The sequence below is a fragment of the Triticum aestivum genome, chromosome 7D (genome assembly GCF_018294505.1).
Source record: "Triticum aestivum cultivar Chinese Spring chromosome 7D, IWGSC CS RefSeq v2.1, whole genome shotgun sequence".
NCBI lineage: Eukaryota > Viridiplantae > Streptophyta > Magnoliopsida > Poales > Poaceae > Triticum > Triticum aestivum.
Window position 1 is genome coordinate 614184557 of NC_057814.1, and position 20601 is coordinate 614205157.

Sequence of the window (20601 nt, forward strand, 5' to 3'; positions counted from 1 at the left end):
TGCACAATAGATAAATTATAGTAAGCACTAGGAGAGGCGTGGACGTCTGGATCTTAAACCACCTCTTCATGTCTATCTCTCTTAGCTCCCAAGTATAAGGTCATTTTCAGCATCCAGAAAAGAGGTGCACATATCCAATGGAGCTGGTGGCAGACCAACCTTTATTCTTCTCTCTGGGAGAGATGCACACATGTCCGAAAATTACGGTCATCAGAAGTCTCTCTTACGATTAGACAAAAGGTTTTACAGAACTACCAGGAATCAGTTTCTAGTCACTTTCGCACTTTGCAAATTTGCAAAATAGGTTCCATATCCTATCAATTTCTTGTCACTTGTGCACATTTGTAACAGGTTCCATATCATGCTATCAAACTGCTAGGGTGCACTACGAACCAACCAAGGTGAGGCACAATCATGTCCTGCGAGCGAGACGCGTCATCTTCCCGAACTAAAAATAATAGCTTCTGGAATGCATCATCATAACAGATTGAAGTTTTCAAAGCAAAAGAAAATAACAGATCCATAACATAATGACAAGGCTGGATGTGGACTCTACTTTGCCTGACTGACCACACAGCTAGTATCATCCATAAATGAAGAGAGTCAAATTCGTACCCACAAAATGTTATCAGGAAACCCAGTCCTACATAGCCCTGGAGAAGAGTTCAACCATGAGCCTGCCACAGTATCAGTTCAGATGCGTACCCAATAAGGTATCTGCTTTTCTTTTCACATTCTGGCGGTGTTTGTGATCAACCAAAGGTCAGCATCAAGAATGTCTCTGCCGATAGTCAACGACTCACCAAGGCATCCAATATTAAATGGTTAACAAGTTGACACACTGTACTCGACGTGATCTATAAATCAAATAATTCATGGCTAGTTCAGCCAGGTGTTTCAGACGGTTCTCCATTACAAACCTATTACATCTTAGAATACAGTAGAATACATTAAAAGTGGGCAAACGAGTTTCCACCTTGTCCCAGCTTCCCATGGAACAACATTCTGACTCGAGTGTGAAGCAGTTCGGAACGGATGTTTGTCGCATCATAAACTTAAACCACATATTGCCGGCATGTTCTACATCTAGCTGTTTGCTCTGGCTAGCAAGCCAGAAAAGGATGGAACAGGTGAGTTCCTCATTTGCTCTTGAGCTTGCTTTATCTCCTCGGGATCTTCAAGAATAAAACAGACAGGAAGTGAGGAAGATATACGAGCCAAATCGACAGAAAATCATTGCCAGGAAGTATCGTTGAAGCATATATATTTACAGATCATTAATAAACTAGATAACATCTCTTAGTTTCTGTCAGTATGTATTTTACATAAAGTAAAACTGATTAGAGAAACAAACAGCTATGATTGTGAGTGTCATTGCTACAAAACCATATATAGTATTAAAACGAAACAAACAGCCTGACACAAAAAGTATTTAGCAGCAAGCAATGTACTGTAGATAGAACAGCTGAAAAGGCAGGTACTGTGTAGTGCATATATATTGTAACAACATAGATTCAGACACACTACATACAAATCAGCACAGGTTACTTCTTTCTATTTTGGAAACATTATTACCAAACATGTCATTTAATGTTGCTATTAACTCTGAGTGGACTCAAAATATAACAAATGGAACATGCACAACAAAGTTGAATTTTATATCTTGGCTTGTACGTTTATAACAGTTATATGTGGTGTATAGAACTCATTAAGCATGGGCCTTGATCTGCTAAGCTTCTACTTGCTTATAATATACAAACATGAAGATTCTAGTTTTTTCTTGGATGTAAAAGGTTTGAAATGTATTTATGTGCCATTTACCTATGTTCTCCATCATCTTGGGCATAACGACGACCATTAGGACCATAAAACCGACCATCATACCCATGGGGCTCTTCAAAAGGGACAAAATGTTGAAAGGCTCCCTCGGCTGGGGAAAATAGATACAGACACATAGGTTGGTTAAGAAAGGATTTGATAACAGCAAGCAGCGAGGAAATAGGTTAACAAAAAACTACTGTATAGTATTAGACACCTCATAGTATTGCTCTTCTTTCAGAGGTTCCAAAACAAGCTCATTTAGAACTCTTCTGTTTTCAGTCAATGCTGCTTGAATGTGCCCTGGATTCCTGGCACTGATGTCCACTCGAACCTATCACACAACAGAATAGAAAATCAATTGTTTAGTGCCCATTCTGCTCATATTACAATGAAATTTTCTAATGAATACTCACAGGTGAAAAGAAGTAACCAAGTGAGGAGACTTCGATCAAATGTGTCCCAGCAGGCACGTTGTGGCTTAAGGATAATAGGTCAAGGGGTAACAGTAACAATAAGCACATGAGCTGCCAGCAGTGAAACATTTATACAAACGCAATAAACTATAATTAGACACATAATGACATCGACAAATTCTTCACATAGCACTCCACGCAAGATTCTCTTATGTCTTTTTTCCAAAAAGAAAAGTATCCTCAGAAAAATGGACAATTTTAAAACAATGATGCATGAAAGAACAGACTAAATTGATTAAATGAAAATAAAAGCAATTTTCCCCTCATAAGAGAAGTCGAAATAATTTGGAAGGGCATGGTATAACATGTTTTCCGTAGGATACAAGGCAAAGTAGCCGTCTGGCCTGGCGAATGTAACTTTCTGACCACCATTAAGTATCACTTTCGTGTTTGATGTCTTGGCTGGAAGACCAAAGCCCCTTGCAGCTATAAGCACAACAGATAAAAACAACATCAGGTGGACCTCACGGGAGAACATTAGTACTCCCTGCATAAAGAAATATAAGAGCGTTTAGATCACTAAAGATAAAAACAACATCAGGTGGACCTCACGGGAGAACATTAGTACTCCCTGCATAAAGAAATATAAGAGCGTTTAGATCACTATTAGTGATCTAAACGCTCTTATATTTGTTTACAGAGGGAGTATGTTTCAGCTCCACAAACATTGAGAACTTATAATCTCTAAGTGCACTTCAAGAAGCAAGATGCATGACAAGATCTGAAGTCCTAATCAATTATCCAATGCAAGGAAACCAACATAGTAACCCGCCTTAGCAATTTACAATGAGCTGAAATAACACGGCACCAAAATCCAATGGTTATACACATGCTAAAAATGCTCTTACTAAGACAATACTTCCAAAGTAACGTCATGCGGCATTCATTCCTTTTTGGGTTTTCAAATACTCCAAATCCTGGCCAAGAAACATTGGCTTTGAACGCTTGTGCCAACACGTTTATCAACAAACATATACTCTAGCAGAGAGCCACTCTGATTTGCCTGTGTGGATCTGGACGATTCCCCTCTCTCTACGAGAAGCCACTGAATGAATAAACAGGTTCCTACATCTGTCGATTGGTTTTGATACTCAGAACAAAAGGATGCAGCATATAAACAAGCAGTAGCCACAGCACAACTCCAACGCGGCTCAGATTTCAAAGATGAAGCTGGATAAAATCAGCTGCTCTGATGTGCCTGTAGCATGCTACTACCTAAGCAACGGCGATGCATAGTGGTACATCAGGGAGATCGGCAGCATCGACACGCTTGGCCGGATCACGCGCCCATGTACAGGCCCCAGAGACAGTTCCACCAAATTGGCCAGGTTCGAGCCGAGCACGAAGCTGGATCCCGCCCGCCGACCCACGCACGCAGAAGTTACCAGATGCGTCTAATCCAAACCATGGGGGCGAGGGCACTGACCGTCGATCTTGATGCGGCCGGCGATGGTGTATCCCTCGACGGATCTGCGTCCACAAGGCGAGGCGAGAGAGGGGGTCAGCAACAGCCTCCCGCCGATCGGATCAGATCGGAGAGGGAAAACGGGCGGGGACGAGGGGAGCCTACCCTGGCTGATCCGCCGCCGCGGGGCCGAGGCACGCTGCCAGGACGGCGGCGAGGACGAGGAGGGCGCGGAGGGGGCTCATCGTCGCCGCGGCGGAGGTCGTCGTCGTCTCGCGAGCACGAGAGCTTCTCTTCTCTTCTCTCCTCTCCACCGTCTGCTGTGCCGTCCGTCTGCTCTTGGCCGTGGGCTTCTGAGGAAGGAGCCGCCCACGTCGCTTGGGTCTGGACTCATCGGGCTTCATTTGAGCCGGCCCGCTCTCCCCCGACATACCGGCCCACCACAGAATCTACCACGCGGGTCGGCCCATCAGATGGGGCCCACCACCAACCACCCAGCTCACGCACCGCACGGGAACGAGCCGGCTTGCCATTGTGACAGTCGTCTTCTTCCCGCCCGCTTTTTGCTTTCCAACGGCATTGCTTGCCGTGGCACGGACCATGCCCCCTCCCCCCCCTCCCACACCAGGCCTCGCCACCTCGTGTTTATCCCCCGCCGGTCTCCGCCTCTCCGCCCTCACTCCATCGCTCCAACGCCCGCCCCTCTCACACATTCGGTAGTACAATTTTCAGGGCAAGGGGGTGTAGGTGGCACCGTTGTTCTTCCCGAATGAGGAGTCGGGGCTCACTGGTGCTGCTGACGCACGTCCTGCTCTGCCTGGTAAGCGGCGCTTACTCTGGCCGCATGAGCTCCTACGTGCGTAATGAGTTCCCGTCCGACGACATTCCTCTAGAGCACAAGTCTCTTGAGGTTCCAAAAGGCTACAATGCTCCACGGCAGGTGCTGCATATCAGTCCGTTCATCATTTTAACAAATTTGGGGCGATGTACTCGGTGTTTGTAATCACTGCCTATTTGGTCGCCAGGTTCATATCACTCAAGGTGACTATGACGGGAAAGCCGTCATAATCTCGTGGGTTACCGAGTTGGAACCCGCACGGAGCGAGGTGTTTTACGGTAAAGAGGAGAAACTCTATGATCGGAAAGCCAAAGGGAGGATGACGAATTATACGTTCTACAACTATCGAGGTGTTTTAGTTTTTGCTTCTGTTGTACTACTATGGCATGACCCAGTCAGACACAATATAATTTATGTTAATGTGTTTTCCTTCAATATATGTACCTAACTGAACAAACACGGCATAAATTGTCACCCACAAGCTGCAGTCCGAATTGGAAAGAAGATGTCTTCTGGATAGTTGCTTTCTGAACTTATTTTTCAACCAAAATGCTGCAGTACCAATTAGAATTCTATGCTTAGGTTATTAAGATATTCAGTGTGGCAGCTTGTACTTTTTGGATCATATAAATTCGGTTCAATTTTTTTAAAGCAGCCGTGTGTGCTAGCTTGCTGTTTGATTAACCAGTTACTTAGTAGAGGTCAACTGGGCTATAGAATTCTACACTCCATAGTATAGGATAATTGTCATGGATGCATCTATTCTGAAGTTAGTGATCAGTAATTAAGATAGCATCTCCATATTTTGCAGGCCCGGTTTTGTCGCTTTATTTTTCAATTAGTTCACTAGGACACACATGCATTTGACAAAGATACTACAATGTAACCTCTCCATATTTTCCAACCAGTCCCTTTGTGATATGCTAATTTTCCCCCTGTTTTTATGTTCTACCATTAGTCTGCTAAGTAGGAAACATGTTGACCGGTAATGTTCAGGAATTATCAAACTGTTCAGGTATAGCGCCTGCGAAGGACTGACGTACCGCATGTCGACATACTTCAAGAGAATAAGCAAAGGTCTAGGTTCTGCACCATACGTCGAGGTCAGGGACACAAGATTACCACATGCATGTGCTAAACGAGGTGACATCCCTAAGGCTCCGAGGAAATTGCCAAAGTGTTCGAAGTGTGTAGTGCTTGGTCACAGGAAGAATGTGTGACTTACCGATCAATTTGAGCCGAACTTCCTTTAGCCTCGCTTTATCAAATGTAGCAAGAGTGTTTCGAAATTCAGTTTCTCTACATTTCAGTTCATAATTTTGTTCATGTTCACCGGGTCATTGTTGTGATGACTGTTTGGGACTTAATGAGATATTTATTCGAATTGTCGGGACATTTAGTTGATACATTGCATGGTTTGTTGCTGATGTTGTCAACGGCGAGCGTGAAACAGGCCCGTTGCATCATGTGGACCGTGAATTACAAAATGCCATGTGCTATTTTTTTGCACATGTTCAATTTGAGTGGCATGATCAGTTCTTCCAGTCGCCAGGTGGGGGAGGTTCATGCTGCGGTGTAGGCGTTGGCCGAAATTCTAGTGTAATCCTTCTATACTGTTGTTGTGAACTGTCAATGTTGGCGTGTGTGGAGATAAAGCAAACACACTGACTGGTGTGTGTTGTGACTTACTTGGATTAGATTGTCTTTTATTTCTTCAGTTTTTTTTCTCTTAAACTTAATATATGCATTTGGCTTGATCTGAGTTGGTATGCGTGGAGTACCGCTAGCTCCATGGGGACAAGTGTGTGGGTGTTTGTAAAATTGCACTTCTGATTACCTGGCAGTTTTGTTGTTGACAGGCTTGCTTAGATTGATAACACAACCGCCAGTGTGTTTGCTTTATCTCCACTGCTTAGTTTGGTCTGTTGTGCTGTTTCAGGCGTGTGCTGTGATGCATAGGATAGTGATGAGGTCTAGTGAAGTGACAGTGCATGCCCTGGAGCTAGTAGTATGATGTAAGATCCTCTGTGACGTGCAGGTGCTCCTGAACAATGGAACATGCACTCAGGGCATGAAGCAGTGAGCGGCATGGGCTCCGGGTTGGCATGTGCGTGCTCAGGGAGTTTGCTGCATTGCAAATGTATCCCCGCACATGGAATTAGCCATTGTTTAGTGTGGTTTCTGTCCACCTCAAAAAAATGTTTAGTACTGAATTTGTGTGCCATAAGCCGTCTTCGGCGAAAAATGAGTTTATGCGAGCGTGTTTTACCTAACTGAATGTCAGACCAAGCTTGGTTCGCAAAAAGCTGCAGTTAAAAATTATTGTTCTATGGCTTTCAGCTGAAACCAGCCGAGAAACAAGCTGCCTGAACATCAAACATCACAATTAACAAGCCGAAAAACATGCTTAGTGAAACGTACTGAAGAACACCCGCGGCTGTTTCACTGGACACCAATGCTCCACGAACGCACTTTGGGCTGCGGGTGCTCTCCTCTGGCCAGCAATCAACCGCTTGCATCTCTGCTCGACAGCGAGTCGTACAAGTCTGCACGCGCATGGAGCATGTCAGATGAGTGTAAGAGGCCTAGGTCCTTTGGCATGTGCGTGGGCCAGAGCCGTTTCAATACAGGCCGAAAAAATATCAAATACATGCCTTATGCACAGGGAGCGGGAATCCCAATGGTGGTCAGACGGGGAGGATTGCGGCCTGCCTGTAGGCCGAGCACCATTGGTATTTGTGCCACAAACCTACCTCTTATGATGCTGACAACATAATAAAACACAAAACTTTGAAAAACAGTTTTTTTTGTTGAGGAGAGAAAAAAACATCTTCTAAAAAATAGCTATGTTTTTTTCTGAGAATAAAAAAAAACTATGTTTGAGCCAGGCCTTTCTCTCCCGAGCAGCCCGGCCCAACAGCGGAGCCAACGCGGGCCGGGTAGGATGGATAAGCGCAGGAGTGGGCCCGGACGTCATCTGGCGGGGCCCGCGCAACTACCCTGACGCACGAGTCACAGCCGTCGCCTTCTCTCCTCCACCGGACTTGCTTGCCTCGCCCGGCCTCTCTCCCCGCCACACGCTCCGACGAGGCGACGACGCCGCCACGCCACCACCACCTCCTCCTCCTCCTCTACAACCCCCGCCGCCACGCTCTCCCCGCTCCCGCCCTCCAGCGCGTCCCTCTCCCTCCGCGACGGTAAGCGCACCCCCCTGCCCCGGCTCCCCCCTCTCGCGCCGCCCGTCTCCGGTAGGTCCCGCTCGCTCGGTCGCGGCGGGGCGGCGCGGGTTGCCCGGATCACGCGTGGCGGGGCTCCGGCCTCCGGGTTCCCCCCTCTTCGTAAGCTTCGTGTCTCCGCGCGGCGTGCTGACGCTCGATGGCTGATTAGGAGAGCAGGCCCACTCGATTCGATGGCTTTGGGGGAGGTTGAAGGACGGGGGTAGTTAGTAGTTACCCAGATCAACGCTGGAAATCAGCAGCCGATCCGCGGAACTAGCATTGATCGATGGCGCGGCGGGGGACACGCGACATCTTGGTTTTAGCATCTCGCAGGTTGTTGACTTTGACTCGGTATATAGGCAGACAAGTGAAGTGAGACCATTATGCTAGTATAGTTTATATTGGTTGAGATGAGTGATTGTCAGTAGTGGTTTGGCAAGTGAGGAGCTAGTGTTGGTTTCGGTTTATATCGACCCGCGGCGTTGCTCTAGATCCACAAGCATGGCTGCGATGTCAAATTGACTGAGATCTTGCACGATGTCGCGGCCGTTTGTTATTCTTTTACATCCATCTCAGCTCTCCGTCGGTCAGCCATTGGTCAGATCACACGAATCTCATCCGTGCTCTGTTTGCAGTTGAGTTTCCAGGCTGAGGCCGGCATCCGCGTTGCTCTGAACAGATGAGGGGGCTGGGGTTTGCGGCGTTATCGTTACATGTTCTGTTGTGCCTGGTTAGCGGTGCCTACTCTCGCCGCACGAGCTCCTATGTGCGCTCGGAGTTCCCGTCCACCGATATGCCTCTGGACAGCGAGTGGTTTGCGACTCCCAAGGGCTACAATGCTCCACAGCAGGTACGGAACTACGCTAGTAGATACCAGCTCATCACTAGTGCTCTGGTAATGTACTCACTGCTTGTTCTGCTGTCAGGTTCATATCACGCAAGGTGACTATGATGGAAAGGCTGTTATAATATCATGGGTCACTCCGTCAGAACCTGCGCCGAGTCAAGTGTTTTACAGTAAAGAAGAGAACCGCTATGATCAGAAAGCCCAAGGGACGATGACAAATTATACATTTTACGACTATAAATCTGGATACATACACCATTGCCTTGTTGATGGCCTTGAGGTATTTTGATGTCCTTTTTGGTTTGCTTTGTATTCTTATATGAAATTTATTTCCCTTACTGTTATGATATATGTTCTGCCAAATATGGGAGCTCAAGTTGCAACAGTTTACTCCGCTGTAGACCATTTATCTTGTTCAAGGGTGCACACATCCAAAATAGCCACCATTCAAAATAAATTCACCATGGTTTCATGATGTACTTTACTGACAACCATTACACAAAACTGGAGTGGCCAAAGAATGAAAATCACCAAATTTCAACGGTATTGGGTTCTTCTATTTGGACATGATGTCCACTATAGAAATTTATTCATCGCATGTTCTTGTACCCGTGGACTGTAGGCGTAGCAGCCCGGTTCATGAAGAAGAGTTATGTTTGTACCTAATCTTGTACTATTTTTGTTTGGGCAAACAACCTTGTAATAGTTGGCTGATGCAAAATTCTAATTACGTTTTTGGTTTGCAGTACAACACTAAATATTATTACAAGATAGGTACTGGAGATTCAGCTCGAGAATTTTTGTTTCAAACACCTCCAGCAATTGACGTAGATGCACCATACACATTTGGCATCATAGGTTTGTCTTCTGTTCTTTAATTTTTTGTCTCATAGCTGTCTTGCATTACTTTGGACCTCTGCAGCATTTTCTGTAGCTAGGGTTCTAGGGCGCTTGAGCAGGGAATTCAGCTAGTTAGCTCTAAATTCATGCAATCATGCTTTTCACTTTACACGTATGCACTACTAACATTTTAATTCAAGTAAGCATAGTCTGTGCTCACCATATCTCTTAATGGCCAAATTCTAGAGAAGTGTTGTGTCACTGTCAGGATAAAAGAAAAAAGCCACACTAGATCAAATGGTTATTGGTGATGCCAACCAATAGGTGAGATATAGACCTAGTAGTCAGCGACTCAGGCAATTTAATCTAATTTTTTCTGGCTTTATTTTGCTAGGTGATCTGGGGCAAACATTTAATTCTCTGTCAACTCTTCAGCATTATTTGAAAAGCGGAGGAGAAAGTGTTCTATTTGTTGGGGATTTGTCATATGCTGATAGATATCAACATAATGATGGTATTCGTTGGGATTCGTGGGGTCGATTTGTTGAACGTAGCACTGCATATCAGCCATGGATCTGGAATTCTGGAAATCATGAAATAGAATACAGGCCTGATCTGGTATGTTATGATGTTATCTCCTCATGTTGGCAAAATTTTGCTAGTGAAAGCTCAAAATGTATCTACAAGACAAAACTGATTGACAAAGCCGTTGGCCATGTTTCATGCATCCATATTTTTTTTCTTTGCAATATACCTCTATTAAATTGGGAACAGGAAACACTGTTCATTTCGTGAACCATATTGCATATTCCCAATATTTATGGAACTACCTTTTGGGAATATATGTTTCGATTCAGCTGGCACACAATGTTGGTTGTAGCTGACTTGCTACATAATTATGGCTGTGTGGGTCCATACTATGAAGGCTATATGCTTAGAACCTTAGCCTTTTTGTTCAGAACAACATTGTGTTTCCCTTTGAACTTTTAATTAGCTTTTGCTTTATTGATGTCTCTGAAAGGACCGAGTCACACTTGTCACTTCATAACTCTGTCCCTATTCATATTTCAGGGAGAAACTTCTACATTTAAGCCATATCTGCATAGATATTCAACACCATATTTGGCATCGAAGAGCAGCTCCCCAATGTGGTATGCAGTCAGGCGTGCATCTGCTCATATTATCGTGCTCTCCAGCTATTCTCCTTTCGGTAAGTTCCTTCCTACTTGCTCTGTTTCGTTTCTGCATGAAGTTTCTGATAAAGAACGAGGATGTGATGTTGGCAGTACGATTGGGATTTCCAAGCGCTTGGCCTTTGTCCAAAGCATGGGTCAAGCAGGGGTAAAGTCAATAATATGGCCTTGTCATGTTCTATTTTTTTTGACGGGTTATCGTATACTTAATGATACAACTGGTAATGTAAATACCAGTGAAGTCTAGAGTCATTTGCCTTTTGTCCTGCTGATGCATTTGAAACTTTTACTGTAGCTCAATACACAGCGATAGAAGGTAGAAATCTAAAAAGCGTCTCTACTTTCAAAGTCTGAAACTGCTATTGACCATTTTATTCTCTTCAGGATACAGTTCTTGTAGGAAATAAGACGTTCTTTGAAACTTGTATTACAGTTACCAGAGTCGTGGTTCGAACGAGTCGTAGTACAGGGATTGGGGTCACACTGTTACCACTTTTTCAAAACTCTGATGTAAATGTCAATCGTGTATCCTAATCGGTTCGGATTTGACAACTTTGATATGAGATGCTATGCTTAATGGTTAGACTCACAAGTTCTACACTGACAGCATGTTCTGACAATTTTATATTATATTTTAGAAGCGTACTTTATTCGACAACGGAATGTTCCTTTCAGAACGTATACCGTTGATGGTTTTATCGGATATGCTATTCTGACACAAGTATGTTTTGTAAACTTGCACGTGGTATTTATAGTAAAATACACCCCCCAATGGATGTGGCTGAAGGGTGAACTCAAGCGCGTGGACAGGGAGAAGACACCTTGGCTTATTGTTCTCATGCATGCTCCCATGTACAACAGCAATGATGCGCATTATATGGAGGGCGAGAGTATGAGGGCTGCTTTCGAGAAGTGGTTTGTCAAGTACAAGGTGGACTTGGTATTTGCAGGTCATGTCCATGCCTATGAGAGATCGGTAAACTCTTCAGTCCTTCCCTGAGCGCAGCCTCCTCCTTTATGAATAAATTGCTGAATTTGATCTGCACTTTTTACATTTGATCTCTCATAGTCGAATTAGACGAAATTACGCAAGTCTATTTGTTCTACTCAAAGATATCTGATCTTTGATTTCTCATGATACTTCTTCATGTACTGGTTGCAGTACCGGATATCTAATATCAACTACAACGTAACATCGGGGAACCGATACCCGGTGCCAGACAAATCCGCTCCCGTGTACATAACGGTGGGCGATGGAGGCAACCAGGAAGGGCTCGCCTGGAGGTAAGAGGAACGAACACATCGCTCCAAAGCTAGTGCACCTTGTAATACTAGACTCTGCCTACCGCACTCTTACGATGCTTTCTCATTGAATGTTTGCAGGTTCAGTGATCCGCAGCCAGACTACTCGGCGTTCAGGGAGGCGAGCTACGGCCACTCGACCCTGCAGCTGGTGAACCGGACGCACGCCGTGTACCAGTGGAACCGGAACGACGACGGGAAGCACGTGCCCACGGACAACGTGGTGTTCCACAACCAGTACTGGTGAGCGCGGCATAGCACCCCGACAGTTGCATAGACAGCAGCGATGCATCCATCCCGATGCGCAGAGCACTGCTCTCCTGTATCCAATCCACCGTCGTGTTTCTAAGCAGCTGGGCTGTGGTTTTGGCAGGGCGAGCAACACGCGGCGCAGGCGGCTGAAGAAGAAGCACCTCCGGTACGAGAGCCTCGAGGGCCTCATGTCCATGCTCTAGGAGCTCGTTGTTACCAGCACCACTACAGAACATTGGCAGCGGCACGGGAGTTTCAGAGGCCCCGGCGGGAGGCACGGGAGCTTTGCTTCTGCTTCTGCTTTGTGGCCGCTGGCAGCCCTGGTCGGCCGGCGGACCTCGTGCCGCGGCCGCCGACACGGGGGCATATGGTAGAAGCCTGGGCATTCATCCATTCCACACACTTCTTCAGACTGTGCTGGTACTGCTATATAATGAACACGGTCCGTCCGACGCATGTAAAATTCCGGCCAGCTAGATGGCCACCAACTGCACTGTTCAAGTCGATAGACACTCAGAGTAAATAAATTAAGTAAAACACTCCTACAATTATACACTGATACGCCAATCCTGTGCCCGACGGCCCGACGCGACGGCGGCCAAGGCAACTTTTGTCTCTTTGCCTGGACGTCGCCGTCCGCCGACTGAGCGCTGGGCGATAAGATAAGCAGCCGACGGCCTCGTCGGGCCATTGTCGCCCGGTTCGGTATGGAGCTGCCCTCGTGCCCTCGTGCCACCGCGTACGGCGCGTGGTTGGTAGGTAGTAGGTGGTACCACGAGTGAGTGATTTGGGATTTCAGTGTAACGTTCTTCAGCTTCCCTGCCATGTTTAGAGCATCTAAACCCGACCGGTCAAAAAAAAAAAAACCCTGACCCACCCGCGCGTCTCAAACCGGTCTGGGAAGACCGACACCCTTCATATTCAGCCCAAATATGGGACGGATATGGGGCAGCCTGGACGTGTCTGTCATGTCATGCTGACAGTCGGGTTCCACACGCAAATGCCCAGAAACTCAACGGTCTAGTGGGAGTCTTCTTTGGCAGGGGTGTGAACGCCGCGTCGCATCGCTACGGCTCGCCACCTGAGGGCCAGGGCTCAATTATTTAAGTCGGACGACATCCCCCAGCCCTAGCCACGTCCGCCCCCTCCCTTTTTGCGCCGCCAGCCCAATCCCATCCATCCACTTCTTGCCATCGTCCACACTCATTTCCGCTCTCCCTCTCGCAGTTCGGCTCCGCCATGCCCCAGCAGAAGAATACGACCTACGCTATGCTTAAGCCCAAGCGGCGCCTTCAGTTGCTCAAGGAGATCTGAGCTAGGCGCGCCGCTTGGTTGGTAGTGGGCATGCCTTCGGATTCGTCGGAGCCGGGGGAGAAGGAGGAGCCGGAGCAAGAGCTGGAGAGGAGGAGGAGGACGACGAGTCGGTGCCAGTTACTAGCTTCGCCATGGCGGACGCCTTGGCGGAGTACGAGGTCGCCCAAGCGGAGGAAATGGCGGAGCAGACCGCCATCCTGGAGTCCATCTAAACTGAGGCTTATGCCAAGGACAACCGACAGTTTATCCGGTAAGAACGGGCGGCGATCGACGCGCTTTTCGCCGAACTGGAGGCAGAGGAGCCAAAGCGAGCAGGAGAGGGAGTAGCAGCTCCCACCCATGTACTCGGAGCCCGCCACAGAGACCGCGGACATCTTCGACGAGGACAACGAGTAGGACAGTGTAGGGTAGTTGTCTACATAGTATGTAGATCATTCCTTTGCATGTTTTATACTCCCTCCATCTCAAAAACTTTGTACTAAAGTTAGTACAAACTTGAGACACTTATTTTGAGATGGAGGGAGTATGATTTTAAGATTCGAACTATAAGATATGTGGATGCAAGAGAACAAAATAGGGTTACCCAATCAATACCCATTTTTGCGGTCCGGATTTGTTGTGTCTTGCTATAGATGCTCTCAAGAGGAGCTCTTCTTCTAGAGCAGAATCTGTCTCACGTCATGCAAAAACTCGTCCTGCTCACTCTGTACGTATGAAAAAGGAAATGCAGGGTTTGTAGATGCTCGCTCTGGCTGCTCTCGAAAACGAGGAGAAAAAGGACATGCACAGACATCATGAGCCACTTCAATCAAACGTGAAAAAAAAACATGATTTGTATCCCAGCAAGCCATTTCCATGGGCACGACTTTCCGTTTTGAACTGGCCAAGATAAATATGAACCGCGAACAAGACGATTAGGGTTGCCGGCACCCGTCGATGTTGCCGCCAGCCTGCCTTATCTCGGGTGGCCTTAGGGCATCTCAGCCGATCTTCTAAATTTGAGAGTAAGCGGCCGATTAATCGTTAGTGAAATAATTTTATTTCTTAAAATTTTAGTCGTTTCTACCTGATTCCCTAAACTTAGTGAAGTACAAAACCAATTCTAGGCAAACAAACACAAATTCAATTCAAACAAATACTTAATAAAAAAACTTCGTCTAAAACTTACTAATTTTAATAGTTATCTTCGGCGATCTCTTTCCACTCGGCTCTGGACAATCCACCGATCATGAGATCTAGGCCTTGGCCATCGTCTGGGTCATCAAAGATGTTGTTGCCGCCAAAGATGCTGGTGACTTCGTTCCGGCCGCCACCACAGATGCTAGTGACTTCGTTCCGGTATTCCCTCATCTCCGGTGCGGAGACCATCCTCGGGTCGACGGGATCTAGCTGAGGCATCTCGCTGAACTCGAAGTTTCTAGCTGTCGGCGCCGTGCAGACGCACATACCAGATGTCATACTCGCAGGCGGCCTGCTCGGCGGAGTGGAAGCTCCCAAGCCACAACTTGTGGGTGTGCCAATTCATAATCTCGGCCACCCACGTCCCAAAAGGCCCGCTGCCGCACACCAACGTAAGACCTCTATGGCGGTGACGGATTGAGCTCGGGGAAGTCGGCAGGCGGCAGAGGATTGGGTGGGGGGAGAGGCGGAGAGGCGTGCACGTCTTTTACTTAGTGGTCGAGCGGAGGAGTAACTTTAGGAGCTCGGGGCGACGTGGAGTATTTTTTTACTTCACTAACCACTTTACGTGTTCGTTAGGTCCCGGTTAGAGTAGTAAAACCAAAATTTTACTTCTCTATCCGGTTTTAGGGGATCGGCTAGAGATGCCCTCGGGGCCACGGAGGCCCGGTGGACTCGGGTCCTGCCGGCGGCAGGGATGTTGCTCTGTTTTAAGTTACAACTAAAAGGATGCCCCGGGTGTTGCTCCGGGAGTTTGTATGAAATAAAAATTAGGTTGAACTAATCAACCTAGTTAGTGTCTTTACAATTTCTTTTGTAGTGAGATAATATGTTTATCAATATTTTTAAATAAATAAATGTACATCTCTATGTATAAGTGCAGAATTGGACGAAAACGGAACAAATATGAATGCATGCGTCACTTTCTTTCATAGTGCTAGCACCCGAGTATGAGCTGCATGCATGTATCAACTTTTTTTATTGATTAAAACACTCCTTAGCCATCATTTACTACATGCGCTGCATGCATGCGTTGGTGGCTCTTAATGGGTAGATCCAATGGCTATTGTAGTCTCATCGAGTATATCCAACGGGTAAATTAATTTAGGTGATGTGGCTCAAGGAGAAGCAAGAGAATTCCTAAAAGTGGGGGTTAGCTATTTAGATATAGTAGATTTTGAGTTTGGGTAAGGTTTGTGTCCCACTCAGAAAGCCTGGGCGAGGCGGCGATGCCTCTCTGAAGATGAAATAAGGTCTTTCTAACTAGTTTTCTCCCGTTGGTCCATCTAGTATCGTGGGAAGGCGCGTAAGGTGTGTCTTTGATGTATATCGCAGGGTTCGATTGGTGTCTCAATTCCAGCACCCGCTTTAATGCCGGCTCCAGTAAGAGGCCGCGTTTTCTCTAAGTCGGCATGAGTGCGGCGCGGGGAGCGGAGGTGCGGTGCGTGGGAGATGTTTTTTGGTGGACCAGGGTGTCAGACGTGTACATGGCTACGGTCCGGGCGCCCACAAAGCTCGCATGATTTGTGTCCGGTTTATGGGATTTCAGACAACCGGACACATCCACAGATGAATAGGATGTCATATTGGATGACAAAATGCGTTCAGGCAGCTTTCCACACGTTTGCGGAAAATTTGAGGGTCCTTGTTCGAGACGCCTAACTTTCAGCCATCCATCAGGTGGTTTGGTCCGTCTAGACATTCCTACCTGACCTGGTCCGGTTGACACTTGAGAGGAACAGTAGCATCAACCAGCTTCTTTCCCTTATCATCAATATTCAATAATTGTCCTCTAAAAATCAATATTCAATAGCGAAAAACTCACCTGAAAAAGCCACAGTGCATTCTTTTTTTGGGAATCTAACGGAATCCAACATGTAGCGTCTTTGTTGGCCGTGGACCCTCGTCATTTCGTAGGACAGTGAAAGTGTGGCCTTCACAAACGGTAAAGTGAGACAATGGAAACCGCTAAAGTAGTGAGAGTGTGCAGGACAATGGAAAGTGAGACCAGCATGGCTCACCTTTCTCTTCCCACCACGTACGGGCGGCGCGTGCGCGTGCTTGTTTGGTGACTCGCGTGGTGTGGGTTTGCAGCGGCCAGCGACCCACCGCCGGCCGAACGGGTCCATAAATGGCCGACGGGCAGGCGCTACATTTGGAACCAGGCGCACGACACGGGTCACATGACCGCGGACGAGGTAGAGACGTGGGTGCGTGCCATGGAGTCAGTGGGAGTGATCGCCGACAGTGCAGCGCCTCTGCTCCTCGCGGCCGTCGTCGCCGTCTTCCTCGCCGGTACGCTGGTCAGGAGGCATGGCGGGCATGCCAAGAACGGCCGCCTCCCCCCGAGCCCCGTGGCGCTGCCGCTGATCGGCCACCTCCACCTGATCCGCGAGCCCCCGCACCGCGCCTTCCACCGCATCCTCGCCCGCCACGGCCCGCTCGTCCACCTCCGCCTCGGCCCCTCCACGCACTGCGTCGTCGTTGGCTCCGCCGACGCCGCCCGCGACGTGCTCAAGTTCGAGGGCAGCATCCCGGAGCGCCCCCAGACGGCCGTCACGCGGCAGCTCGCCTACGGCGCCTCCGGCTTCGCCTTCGCGCCCTACGGCCCGCACTGGCGCTTCATGAAGCGCCTCTGCATGTCGGAGCTGCTCGGCCCGCGCACCATCGACCTGCTCCGCCCTGTCCGCGCCGCCGAGCTCGCCGGCGTCATGGGGGCGGCCGCCGCGGCGGCCGCGAGCCGCGAGGCGCTGGACGTGAGCGGGCAGCTCATCCGGCTGTCCAACAACGCCATGATGCGGATGGTCGCCAGCGCGCTGCCCGGCGACATGGCCGACCTGGCCCGCGACTGCGCCAAGCAGGTGGCGGAGCTGGTCGGCGCCTTCAACCTCGAGGACTACGTGGCGCTGTTCCGCGGCTGGGACCTGCAGGGGCTGTCCCGGCGGACGCGCGGCGTGCACGCCCGGTTCGACGCGCTGCTCGAGTCCATCATCCGGGCCAAGGAGAAGCAGCGGCGCGACGGGGCCGACGGGGGCAAGACCAAGGACCTGCTCGACATCCTCATGGACGCCGCCGCGGACCCGGCCGCCGAGGTCAAGCTCACCCGGGACAACATCAAGGCGTTCGTCCTCGTAAGTACTCCTCCCACACTCTGTCAGTCTATGTGCATCTAGATCGAAGTGAGCTGAGCCTGAGTTCATCGTCCAATGTCGAATGAAACGAACAGGACATCTTCACGGCCGGGTCGGACACGACGGCGACGACCGTGGAGTGGATGCTGGCGGAGCTGCTGACCCACCCGGACTGCATGCGGAAGCTGCGGGCGGAGCTGGACGCCGTGGTGGGGAGGTCCCGGGTGGTGGGCGAGCCGGACGTGGCGCAGATGCCGTACCTGCAGGCGGTGCTCAAGGAGACGCTGCGGCTGCGGCCGCCGGCGGTGATCGCGCACCGGGAGGCGGTGGAGCCGATCCGCGTGCGCGGGTACACCATCCCGGCCGGGACGTCCGTCTTCTTCAACATCTACTCCATCGGGCGCGACGCGGCGTGGTGGGAGGACCCGCTGGAGTTCCGGCCGGAGCGGTTCATGCCGGGCGGGGCCGGCGAGGGCGTGGACCCCAAGGGGCAGCACCCGCAGCTGATGCCGTTCGGGAGCGGCCGGCGCGCGTGCCCCGGCATGGGCATGGCCCTGCTGGCCGTGCCGGCGTTCCTGGCGGCCCTGGTGCAGTGCTTCGACTGGGAGGTGCCCGCCCCGCCGCTGGACATGGAGGAGGGCGAGGGGCTCGTCATCCCGAGGAAGCAGCCGCTGCTGCTCCGGCCGACGCTCCGCCTCGGCCATCTGCCCCTGCCCTAGATGCCTCCATTGATGCATCATGCATGCATCCACCCAGCTCCTAGGGCTAGGATCAGATCAACTCGTATCGAGCATTTCATCTCGTGCTCCAGTGTGTGCATGCTGTGCTCGCCATGGTAGAAAAACAACCGAGTTTTCTGTGCGTACTGTTTTGTATTGTACCCTGAGTTATGTGTTCTACTTGTTTCTGTTGTGGATGCAATATGCTAGATTTTCAAAAATTTCAATCATCACGTTGCAACATTCACTAGCTATCTAGCTAGTGTGTGCAACATAACACAACGCTAAAACCTGCAAGCAACCGGTAGATCCACATTAAACCTAAATAGTTATCTTGATCACAGACTCCCATGTTGAAATATATTGGTCACATCTTTCCATCAGTTCAAACTTTTGGAGCAACTGGCTGGAGCATGAATTCACTATTATCCGAGTCAAGAGGTCTTTAGTTGAAAACCCCGCCAACGCATTATTAAAATAAAAAGATTCTTGGGCCTATATCGATCTCACGTCTAAGGACTAAATAAGTGCGCACGCCATATAGGATGTAGTTGGTTTTGGTAAGTTTCCCGGATACTTGGGAGTTGAGGCTGAAGGTGGTTACGGTTGAATAGAAACAGAAGACTAGATAGAAGTTTAAACAGAGAGAACTCCTAACTAATCTATGGAAAACGCTATCCCCCAGCCGACTGATGCACGCGGAGCGTCCGCCGCCTGCATAGCCATCAGATTGATTTTGATTAAGCGCTCACACTGGATACCAGTCCTGTGCAACCAGTTTTTTTTTTTGCAACAAGCGTATTGTTTCAGAAGGTTTCTGCAACAGAGGTCTTGTTTCAGAAAGAAAAAAATGGTTCGATGGTGAAGTTTTTTTTTCAGCAACAGGTCTAGTTTTTGGAAGTTTCTGCAACAGAGGTCTTATTTCAGAAAGAAAGAAAAAATGGTGAAGATATTTTCTTCTGTGGCTCTTGTTTCAGAAGCATATCCCCGGTTGCATAAAGCGTCAGAGGAGCGCCTGGTGTTAGGGCATACAAGGCCAAGCATTGCAACACGATGACTGTTTCAGAAACATAGCCCTAGTTGCAGAAATCGACAGAGTGCCTGGTGTGAGAGCTCATTGCCGTCGTGTTGGAGTAGAGGCAGCTGCTCGGGGTGCTGGGTCGAGGAGGCGCGGCAACTCCGGCGGCCGGCGGCGCTCCACAGCCGAAGCGCTCAGGCCATGGCAGGGCAGCCGTGTTGTCTCGGTGGACCTTTGCAACAAGGCCCTTGTTGCAAAGCCCCTGAACGCAACAAGCTAGTTGTTGCAAAGGTCCTTGGTTGGCTGGGACGGTAGATCAGACGGCTATTTCTAGCAGCATGCGACGACTGCCGAGGCAGCTGATCTAACCAGTTTATCACCCGGCGGGCGCGTAACATTGCCCCTAATCTATCTAGTCTACAGATATGACTTGGGCTACAAGAAGGAATAAGAGGGAGAGAGAATTATATGCGTGACACAGTTTATCACGTTACAATATGTTTAACATCCCAATCACAAATCTTGCAAAAAGAAAACATCCCAATCACAAACCATCTATTATGGGAACATAGTTGATATGAGGAAACAGCTATATCCACACAAAGAATAAGATCATCGGTCATTGTTGTGGGTAACTTACCACCAAAAAATTCTTACAATCGTCGAATCCTTCCAATAATGGGCTAATGTCTAACTGACCATCTATAAAACACATAGTTTGGGCATTCTGGCTTGGGTGATTGCGAGGTTTAACTTCTCTGCAACACTTGAACCTTTTTTTCCCGAGGAAGCAACACTTGAACCTTCCCCAAGGCCTTCTCGCCATCAGCAACACCGAGCTTCTTACGGACGACTAATAGCACCTCTCCGGCACCGCGGATGTAAGCTGTTGTTCGCCTGCAAACACAGTAAGGGAGATCGCGGATTTCTTGTCGCATCTAGTAGTACTAAATACACATCGTCTAATGTTACGAGTATCTAGTAAACAATCTCTTCTGCCTAAAACCGACTCCATTTTTTTAAAAAGATTTTGATAGCAAATTATCTGCAT

At 48.6% G+C, this 20601-nt stretch overlaps 4 protein-coding genes across 5 annotated transcripts; 3 read left to right on the forward strand and 1 right to left on the reverse strand.

Annotated features, from left to right (window-relative positions):
* Positions 1-847: 847 nt before the first annotated feature.
* Positions 848-4145, reverse strand: LOC123166589 (ER membrane protein complex subunit 7 homolog). Its single transcript, XM_044584402.1, has 7 exons — positions 3865-4145; positions 3721-3764; positions 2618-2720; positions 2235-2298; positions 2036-2152; positions 1822-1930; positions 848-1175 (listed from the first exon to the last, which is right to left on the reverse strand). Exons 1-7 carry the CDS (start codon positions 4128-4130, stop codon positions 1087-1089), a joined length of 792 nt encoding a protein of 263 aa, XP_044440337.1. The 5' UTR covers positions 4131-4145; the 3' UTR covers positions 848-1086.
* Positions 4146-4303: 158 nt separating this feature from the next.
* Positions 4304-5935, forward strand: LOC123166590 (phosphoenolpyruvate phosphatase). 2 transcript variants are annotated; one of them, XM_044584403.1, is made up of 3 exons: positions 4304-4639; positions 4725-4887; positions 5534-5935. In XM_044584403.1, the coding sequence occupies exons 1-3, from the start codon at positions 4469-4471 to the stop codon at positions 5755-5757; spliced, it is 558 nt and encodes a 185-aa protein (XP_044440338.1). In that variant the 5' UTR covers positions 4304-4468; the 3' UTR covers positions 5758-5935. The 2 variants fall into 2 exon arrangements, with proteins under 2 accessions (XP_044440338.1, XP_044440339.1); XM_044584404.1 differs by having other exon boundaries at positions 4306-4639; positions 5553-5935.
* Positions 5936-7535: 1600 nt separating this feature from the next.
* On the forward strand, positions 7536-12740 carry LOC123166588 (phosphoenolpyruvate phosphatase). The gene is made up of 10 exons (XM_044584401.1): positions 7536-7734; positions 8391-8605; positions 8682-8882; positions 9349-9460; positions 9837-10060; positions 10514-10652; positions 11391-11611; positions 11798-11919; positions 12019-12180; positions 12311-12740. Exons 2-10 carry the CDS (start codon positions 8435-8437, stop codon positions 12390-12392), a joined length of 1434 nt encoding a protein of 477 aa, XP_044440336.1. The 5' UTR covers positions 7536-7734; positions 8391-8434; the 3' UTR covers positions 12393-12740.
* A 4072-nt stretch (positions 12741-16812) lies between these two features.
* Positions 16813-18769, forward strand: LOC123166592 (cytochrome P450 93G2-like). Its single transcript, XM_044584405.1, has 2 exons — positions 16813-17813; positions 17909-18769. Exons 1-2 carry the CDS (start codon positions 16866-16868, stop codon positions 18530-18532), a joined length of 1572 nt encoding a protein of 523 aa, XP_044440340.1. The 5' UTR covers positions 16813-16865; the 3' UTR covers positions 18533-18769.
* Positions 18770-20601: the final 1832 nt, after the last annotated feature.